Here is a 10,209-nt window from a genome sequence, read left to right as displayed (position 1 = left end):
ATTAATCAAATATAAGTAGAATCTGACAATTAAAACAATATTTGGCTAAAATCAAGGGGAAATAATTATAAATTTAGCAACAAATTATGACATATCACCCATCAACTTAAAAAATGAAGGAAAAAATTCACAACTAATGCTACTAATTTCAAGCTGCTAAGGTTTGTTGAGTTCAAGATTATTGAGATTTGCCAATCAAAGAATTAAACTATAACTAGAAATCCAAGATATAGAATGGTCACCTTCCTATGCTTCCAAGATGCAGAATGGTCATCCTCCTATGCAATTTAAGCATGGGTAAAGTTCATACATTTTGGCATTAGAAATCACCCTTCAACCTCATCACCACACAAGGCTTGTAAATTGTTGTGTTTAAATGGAAAACTTTGCCAAATTTTTGAGAATAATTTGCTATTACGCTGACTTGATCATAAGAAAAATTGGTTGGAGGAAAAGAAGATGAACAAAGAAGGAGATCAGAGGCTGTTAGCAAGCAAGAGGGTAGAGAAAGAAGGTTTGGTTGTTAAGGAGGCATGGTCGTGGAGATACTTGGAAATGGGAGAGAGAAGTACAGGAAGGGAAGAGAGGTAGAAAAGATGGAACTACTTTTTTTTTTTGAATTTTTATTGTCCATTTAGGAATCAATTTTGGTAATCAACCAAAACGGAATTGAGAGTCATCAAGTTTTTCGAATTCATTCCAATTTTTCAATGTCCATACCTATTTACCAAGCAACAAGTATGGTAGTTATTCCAATTCTTGAAACCCAAACCCTCTTATCAAGCGGCCCTCTAGCTGAAAAGAAAGAAACTAGCTAGTTTGGGAGTCTAGAATAGAAAAGGAAAGAAGAGAAAGAATAAGGATGCGTTTGATTTGATAAAACCTATGAAGTTTGAAATCTGAAATATGTACAAGTGTTTTTGATATTATTCCAAAAATATATGTACAAGTGTTTGATGTTCTTTTGAATTGTTAGTATATTCTTCTTTCTTTTTTTTCTCCCTCTTTTTTCATAGTTTACATATTTAATATACATAAATAATGTCTATTCCATAATTATTACATCACAAGTCAATAACGGTTGGTCCAAAGATTGAACCAATGAGTCTTGAGCCGCCAATAATTAGTCTGAGTCAGTGAATCGGCTGGCTTTCAAAACCTTACTTCTGTCACGAACTAAGGACTGATTCTGGAATGGTAGAAGTTAGATTGAAGGTTTGATGATGTTCAACGAAATTGGGGAAGAACACAGAGTGAAGCAGGAGAGAAGAAAATAGAGAGAGAAAGAATCAGAAAGAGGAAATGAATTCAACAAGCGTATTCTGTTACATTCATCCACTGGGACCCACCCTTTAACCAACTCTAACAACCTGACAGCTACTAACTAACTACCTGAATTACAAATTGGAACGACACCGTTTTCTTAATTCTGATGACTAACTAACTAATGCCCAAATTGGGCCTTTATTCGCTTGAAGGCCTGGTTAGCAGCCTGACAATCCCTTCCCCTTAAGAACAGACTTGTCCTCAAGTTTGAAAGGTAGGAAACTGGCTCTCGATGAAGGATTTATCTTCCCAGGAAGCTTCTTCAGGTTCCAGTTGCTCCCACTTAATCAAGAACTGAATGACAGTTTGTCCATTACGTAAGATGACTCTTCTGCTCAAGATTGCTTCTGGTTGTAGGGGACATTGATCCTGTGCGTCCAATTCTGGTAGCTTGGTGGAGCTCCCTTGCATTGGCCCGACCTTCTTCTTAAGTAGTGAAACATGAAACACAGGGTGTACTTTGGAGCCTGTTGGCAACTTCAGTCTATAAGCTACTGAACCAACTTTTTCCTCCACCTGGAAAGGACCAAAATATTTGGCAGATAGTTTGAGGCATTTTCTTACTGCCACTGTTTGTTGTCTATAAGGTTGAAGTTTCAGAAATACCCAATCTCCCACGGCAAATTCTCTCTCAGACCTGTGCTGATCAGCAAAGTACTTCATCCTCTGTTGAGCCTTGATCAAGTTGTCCCTTATGCAGATAGAAATCCTATTTCTCTCCTGGAGTATATTAGTTGCTGCCGGCACTACAGAGTCTAGATAAGGCCCTAATGGCAATGGTACTGGTTTATAACCAAACAGTGCTTCAAATGGTGTCATGTTGAGGCTGGAGTGATAGGTAGAATTGTACCACCACTCAGCCATAGGCAACCATTTGCTCCACTGGGAGGGCATTTCTCCTGTCATGCACCTCAAGTAGCTCTCCACACACTGGTTGAGCCTTTCACTTTGCCCATCAGATTGAGGATGGTAAGAGGAGTTGTAGTGTAGTTCTGTTCCCATTACCCGAAATAGTTCCTTCCAAAAGCCACTGGTGAAGGTCCTATCTCTGTCAGTGATGATGGACTCAGGTAATCCATGCATCCTGTATATATTGTCCAAGAAAACTTGTGCAACCACCTTGGCAGTGAAGGGATGCATGAGCCTAATAAAATGCCCAAACTTAGTGAACCTATCGATTACCACCAGGATAGTATCAAAACCTTGTGACTTAGGCAGTTTTTCTATGAAATCCATGGAAATGTGAGTCCAAGCCTGTGTAGGAACTGGAATTGGTTGTAGCAGACCAGGATAAGGCACATTCTCAGATTTGTTCCTTTGACAAGTGTCACAGTTCCTTACAAAGGTGATCACCTCCTGTTTCATCCCTGGCCAGTAGAACAGTGATCTGGCCTTCTGCCAACAGCCATGCTGTCCTGAATGCCCTCCTAATGCTGAGGCATGAAGCACTTGAAGAATCTGATTTCTGATGTTACCTGCATTTCCCACATAAATTTTCCCTTGGTACCTCAGCACTCCATCTACCAGTGTGTAGTCAGGATGAGTAGTGGAATCCAAAAGTAATTGGGCGATGATGTTTTGACACTGTTCATCTGCTTCATAACTCTTCTGCAGTTCTTCTATCCATCCTGGTCTCACAGCAGTAATAGCCAGGCAGGAGTTGAGTGGAAGGCCTGAAACAGCCATATATCTTCTAGACAAGGCATCTGCAACTTGATTCTCAGCTCCCTTTTTATATTGTATCGCATAATCCAGTCCCATGAGCTTTGTCATCCATTTATGCTGGAGAGCAGTGTTCAGTTTTTGATCTAGCAAATATTTTAAAGATTGATGATCAGTTCAAATAACAAAGTGGTTTCCCACCAGATAATGTCTCCATTTTGTGACTGCCATTACCAAGGCAAGGAGTTCCTTCTCATAAACTGACAGGCCTAAGTTCCTGGGAGACAGTGCCTTACTCAGGAAAGCAATGGGGTGTCCTTCATGCATCAAAACTGCCCCAATTCCTCCTCCACTGGCGTCTGTTTCAACAACAAATTCCTTCTTAAAGTCTGGTAATCCAAGAACTGGAGCTGAACACATCAGCTTCTTCAAGTGCTCAAAAGATTCCTGTGCTTTTGTGTTCCATCCAAAGCTATCCTTTCTGAGTAGTTCAGTCAGAGGCTTGCACACCTGTCCATAGTGCTTAACAAACCTCCTGTAGTAGCCAGTTAACCCCAGGAATCCCCTCAACTCTTTGACAGTTTGTGGCACAGGCCATTGCAAGATACTACTCACCTTGGATTCATCCATGGTAACTCCCTTGTCAGTAATGGTATGCCCCAAATAGTCTACTCTCTTCTGAGCAAATGTACATTTGGATTTCTTCACATAGAGTTGGTTATCCCTCAATATATTCATCACAACTCGTAAATGCTGGATGTGTTCCTCCAGTGTGGGGCTATACACTAAGATGTCATCAAAGAAAACTAGAACAAATTTCCTCAGGTAAGGTTGGAATACCTGGTTCATCAATGACTGGAAGGTTGCAGGAGCATTGGTGAGGCCAAAAGGCATTACCAGGAATTCAAAGTGACCACAGTGGGTTTGAAAGGCTGTTTTGTAAGTGTCCTGTGGCTTGACCTTGATCTGATGGTAACCTGCAGTCAAATCCAGTTTAGTTTTGAACACAGATCCTGCTAATTCATCCAGCAACTCATCTACATTGGGTATTGGAAATCTGTCCTTGACAGTGAGTTCGTTCAGCTTTCTGTAGTCCACACAGAACCTCCAGGTGCCTTCCTTCTTCTTGACCAGCAACACAGGAGAAGCAAATGGACTGTTGCTGTGCTTGACAATGCCCGTCTGTAGCATCTCAGTCACCTGCCTCTCTATTTCCTCCTTGTGACAATGAGGATATCTGTAAGGTTTGAGTTTGAATGGTTGAGCATCTGGTTTAAGAGGTATCTCATGATCCACATTTCTGCTTGGAGGTAATGAGTGAGGTGTCTGAAATATATCTTCATAATCCTGCAACAGTTCTTGTACTGCCAAGGGCATAGACTCTGTGCTGTTCTCTTCACTCTGTTGAGAACTTATGGCCATGCACATCTGTCTTTTGTATTCAATGAAGGTTCTCAAGTCCTTGCCTCTGATCAGGTCCAAATCACAGTTATCTGCCTGCCCATGTAGATGAATTTCCCCTCCTTCATGGTGCAAGGAGATCCTAAGCTGTTGAAAGTCAAATGTGATGGGACTGAAATGTGTCATCCAATCCACACCTAGTATGATATCCCAGCCTCCCAATTCCATTGCCTTAAGATCGAACCTGAATTGGTGTTGGTTAATACCCCACTTCACCCCAGGACACACAGCATTGCTGGTGACACTAGTTCCATTTCCCATAATAACAGAGAAAGGTTGATCCACCCACTGGTATTTGATATCCATCCCAATAACCAACTCACTGTTAATAAAACTGTCAGAACTCCCAGTATCAACTAGGATGAGTACCTCTTCTCCATTCAGAACCCCTGTGAGTGTTATGGTTTTCCTCTTTAAGGCCTCAGATAAGGCATGTAAGGACATATCCATGGTCTGACCAGGATTTCCAGTATGTTCATCATGTTCCCCCACAGCATCTTCAAATGTGGCTTCGTCCTCCTCTTCTAGTATCATGCAGTTCGCATGGCCAGTCTTACACTGGTGTCCTACCCCATATTTCTCTCCACATTTGAAACACAATCCATTATTTCTCCTAAACTGCAGTTCCTGTGCAGAAAGTCTCCTAGTATCCTTAGTACCTTCCTGCAAATTCCCTGTCCGGGGAGATTTGTGGCTGTTGTAGAATGGTACCTTATAGGCAGCAGTTCCTTGAGTGTTTGCAGTGCTCCTTGTCAGTCCTAACCTGTTTTCTCCCAGAGGTTTGACATTCTCCTTATAGTTCTTGTGCTGCAATTTCAATGCGTACTCCTGCCACTGGGACAATTCAAATGCTTCAGTCAGGGTGACAGGTTTTAACATCTTGATCATAGGCTTGATTTCCTCCTTCAGACCACTAATGAAGCTAGAAATGAAGTAATTCTCATCTAAGTTTCGATTCTTTATCAGCATCAAGGCCTTCAACTCTTCGAACTTCTCCTGATAATCCTCCATATTCCCTAACTGCTGCAACTTATTAAATTCTTCCACTATATCCTTACAAGACCTGTCATTAAACCTGCGACAGAGTAGTTCCCCAAATTCTTCCCAACTAAGCTTAATTTTCTCCATTTTGACTCCTTGAAACCATCTGTCAGCCTTGCCTTCTAAGTACATCTCAATTACGTCTACCTTGTGTTCATCAGGAACTTGGTAATTGAGAAAGTATTTGTTACATTTTCTTAACCATTCCCTAGGATTTTCTCCAGTAAACATTTGCAATTCAATCTTAGGAGGATTTGGAATCTGAAACTTACTCCAATCCTTCCTGAAGGTCCTCTGGGACTCATAATCTACTTGCAGCCTCTGATGAGCTGGTGGAGTTGGAAGAAGTGGTGGCTGATCTGCCATCCGGCTACCTCCTTCAGTTGCCTTCTCCCTCCCAGAGTTCATCATAAGTAGCAACTCACTGAATTTCTGCTCCAGGACCTGGTTGAGATTCTGCTCCATTCCTGCTAACAGATTTTCCATCCGCCTGTTGCTTTCTTCAAGCTCTATCTTCAATTCGTTCTTGATTTGCTGTTGCTCAGAATTAGATTCCTGCAATGATTCCATGAGTTCCTGAAGCTTAGCTTCTTGTTTCCTCACCTGTTCTTCGATGGTGCGGAACCTGGTGCTTTCGGCCATTGAGCGTGGAATAGATTCCAAGGACCAACTGCTCTGATGCCAATTGTCACGAACTAAGGACTGATTCTGGAATGGTAGAAGTTAGATTGAAGGTTTGATGATGTTCAACGAAATTGGGGAAGAACACAGAGTGAAGCAGGAGAGAAGAAAATAGAGAGAGAAAGAATCAGAAAGAGGAAATGAATTCAACAAGCGTATTCTGTTACATTCATCCAGTGGGACCCACCCTTTAACCAACTCTAACAACCTGACAGCTACTAACTAACTACCTGAATTACAAATTGGAACGACACCGTTTTCTTAATTCTGATGACTAACTAACTAATGCCCAAATTGGGCCTTTATTCGCTTGCAGGCCTGGTTAGCAGCCTGACAACTTCCAAAGAGAGTGGCCAAGCTATTAAAGTCTACAAATGCTGCGAGCTAGATCCAAAAGATTTTCGCAGCTGAGGGCCAAGTGTCCAATTGGCTAGATGGAAACGGCAGAGAAGATAGACCCAAAAGATGGGTACAAGTCTTCTCTTGGTTGCTGTAGAATGAACAAATTAGGAGGAATTGCCAGAATAAGCCAAGTAATACGGCGTACAGACAGCCTAAATGGGCTCCCACGTACGCAGTTAGGCGGTGTTCATGTCTTTCATATGATATAAATTTCTAGTACTTATCTTCAGCGAAGTAGTGATTCAGGAAAAGACAAGACAGTACTTTAACACGTGTTGTCATGGAATCATATGTCGTGTTATTTTATTCAAAAACAAAAAAATTAATCCTTCCTACGTAATAATGTATATATTATTAGTTTTAGATAAATGATAACTATACTGATAATATTTTTAATTTATTTTGAATAAATATCATTGATGTAAAATTTGAATTTAAAATTCAACTTTTACATATATATCATGGATCCAACGCTGCACGTGTGTTATAAATTTAATAATAACATATATACTATTCATATATATATATATAAATGGAATCATATGTTATCATTTCTGTTACCTCATTTTCACCAAAGTTGTTATTTCCATGATTAAGGCAATTCGATTAGCAGTTTGTTGTTGGAAGAATATTATGAACATAGTAGTTGGGTTTTTTAGGGGTCAAATTTTGTTGTATGCAAATACAACAATGCTTTTTTTTTTTTGGCTTTGGCAATGGATAGGGTTCCTTCCATGTAATAATGAGGCATGGCCTCTTTGCAAGATCTTTCTCTCTTATAATTAAAAAAAATTGTGTATTTTGTATATAAAATTGCTTTTTAGGCCACAACTCATTAGAAACTCCTATATGTCCAAACTGTTTTTCTCATTAATTTTTCTAGATATTCAAGTTTTAAGCAAATAGTATCAAATTTACTCACCAAAAATAAAATGAGGCAATTAGTAGGATTCGCGTTTTGATACCTTTAAATATCAAATGTGAGAGTCCACATGGTTTTTGTAGATCTTAAAACTCCAATTTGTGAAATAATTTGTATATACTAATTACGAAACTGTATGCATGTTCAATTTCCTAGTATAGATCAAACCTGCATATATCCCATTTTAATTCATTTGTAACTTTGTCTTTTTTTTTTTTTTTTGTAATGTACACCGTAACTCTGTATGTGTAAGACTTCATTTTAAATATGTAAATTTAAAGTCCGTACTTACACAACTCAAATTGTTCCAGAATTTCAAAAATCAAATCAAGCAGCCCCTTGTTAATTACATGTATCCTCCATATAACCCCTCATGTTTTAGATTAAAATATCACCGTTAGTTTTTCTGTTAAAACTAATGGTCATTAGTAAAAAGTTAAAGTCAAACTAATAAATTAACAAATTTATCCTTTCACTAATTTTTTTTTCTTTTTTCCTGCTCTCTCCCTCTCTCTCTCTCTCTCTCTCTCTCTCTGGAAGAGAAGAGATTATTTTGAAAACCTATACTTTGGCTTACAAAATCTTAATTTTCTCCAAATACAAAAGAGATGGAAGGAAAAAAATAAATAAATAAAGATAAAGATGGAAGGAAAATATAAAACAAATAAATAACAAACAAAAAATACCCAATCTTTTTTTACTACAAATATCATTATAGGTTTTTAACCAAATCTTTAATGGTATTTTCTAGTTCTTTTTTATCTACTTTTATTTCAATTTTTTGTTTTTTATGTTTGGAGGAAAAAAAGAAGTGATGAAAGGGTAAATTTATCAATTTGTTAGCGGATTTTGACTTTTTACTATTGATCATTAGTTTTAATAAAACAACTAATGGTGACATATTAAGAGGTATACATAGATTTTGAAATCATAGGGGGTCATGTAATAAAGTACCAAACCACATAGGGAGAATGGTAATTTATCCTAAAAAATTGCTAAGAGTTCCTTCTTCTTTTTTTTCTTTTTTGCTTTTTAGTCTAAGTGAGAGGGGTGAGAGGATTCGAATCCTGAGATCTCTTATTTACACTTTCTCCCCCAATCCACGTAACCCATCTTTTCCTCCAATTGCTAAGTGTTTGTGTCTTCTTTTATTCACAAAATTTTAAAGGGAAAAATGACCAAATTTGTCCTTAAACTTTTTATTAATTTCGATTTATTCCCTCATTTTTGTTTTCGAATTTGATCCCTAAACTTATGTTATGGTTCCAATTAAGGATTTTTATGGTGGTGCTATTAGGAAAAATCGATCAAACTCCTCATTGATCAATTAAACAGGAATATTTTAGGAATTTTAGATATCTCCTCCCTCCATTATCATTCCCCACCGCCTGCCACCCATCTCCTCCTTCTTCACTCACCCCACCTCTCTTTGGGGGATTGTGGGAAGTGGGAACCATTTGCCATCAAGTTAGCTTAAGTCGTTGGTTAAGCAGAAAATTCCATCTCGAAGGAATCCAATCGCAATAACTAGTTCTTCTCATCTCAGAATGATCAAGCAGGGAAACAAATGATGATTAAGGAAAAGAATGGATAAATGTAATCCAACCATGTGTCCATTGAGATCATAGGATTTGAAGGAGAGATCTAATGGACGAGTTAATTGGAGACACAGAACTCAAATAAGAGTTCCCCTTTTTTTTTTACTTTGGCAAACTAAGAAATTGCCACAAAACACTTGCATACAGTTTTGGGACAGAGTGCGCTTTGCCCGAACAAACTACAAGCTAAGTCCCACGCACCTCCCCCGCACCCCCCCAAAAAAAAAAAAAACCAAAAAGTCCCAATTCCAATTACTTCTTAGAAAATATTACCAACCAAAAGAAAAAACGGGGGAAAAAAGAGAGTAAAAGTAAAGCAGCAGCAGCTGCTGCACGTACCAGTCGAAAAAGAGCCTGAAAAATCAACTAAGCATCAGATCCAGGCGAGTGATACTGCCGACTTTCTTATCAGACGATTTTTTTGAAATTAATTGCCTGGCCCGCTTTTTAGCAATCGGATCCAGCCAAGAAGCTGACTTGCTTCTCTTTGTTTTGATGGTTTTCTTTTTTTTTGTCTTTTTCCCTCGCTGAGACCAGGCAAACACTAGGAATGGTATTTTTCCCTCGCCTGCCACCCGTCTCCTCCTTCTCTCACCCCACCTCTCTTTCTCTATCTAAAGTTTCTAAAATACTCTTGTTTAATTGGTTAATGAGGAGTTTGATTAATTTTTCCTGGTGGCGCCGCCGTCGCAAAAATCCTTAATTGGAACTATAATATAAGTTTATAGATCAAATTGGCCAAAAACAAAAATTAAGGATTAAATTGATATTAATAAAAAGTTCAGGGATGAATTTGACCATTTTTCCAATTTTAAATTTCCCATGTTGTCGTTGATCTTGTCCTTTCAAGCTTACTTATGTGGGAAGACATTATAATTGTAGGCGGTAGGTGTGGCTTGTTGCTTGTGAGGACTAATGCCAGATGTTGCATGTCATATGTCAACAAAAGCCACCAATGCATCATGTACACCTAAATTTTGCTAATTATTATTGTCCCACATGTATCAGACAAATTGTTACACTCTATAAGCTTGCAACTTGGAGCTACATATATATATATATATATATATATATATATATATATATATATATATATATATTGGTAGAGATTTACAC

General features: G+C 38.4%; 1 protein-coding gene across 1 annotated transcript; it reads right to left on the bottom strand.

Moving 5' to 3' along the window:
* Positions 1 to 3,165: 3,165 nt before the first annotated feature.
* On the bottom strand, positions 3,166 to 6,132 carry LOC113710122 (uncharacterized). Its single transcript, XM_027232961.1, has one exon. It carries the CDS (start codon positions 6,130 to 6,132, stop codon positions 3,166 to 3,168), a length of 2,967 nt encoding a protein of 988 aa, XP_027088762.1.
* Positions 6,133 to 10,209: the final 4,077 nt, after the last annotated feature.

The sequence above is a fragment of the Coffea arabica genome, chromosome 9e, assembly GCF_036785885.1.
Source record: "Coffea arabica cultivar ET-39 chromosome 9e, Coffea Arabica ET-39 HiFi, whole genome shotgun sequence".
NCBI lineage: Eukaryota > Viridiplantae > Streptophyta > Magnoliopsida > Gentianales > Rubiaceae > Coffea > Coffea arabica.
The sequence above is the reverse complement of the archived record's forward strand: the minus strand, read 5'-3'. Positions and strand labels throughout refer to the sequence as shown.

What these genes read in the sequence shown, in the direction of transcription:
- LOC113710122 (XM_027232961.1), bottom strand. Translation starts at nt 6,132, where the DNA reads ATGGCCGAAAGCACCAGGTTCCGCACCATCGAAGAACAGGTGAGGAAA.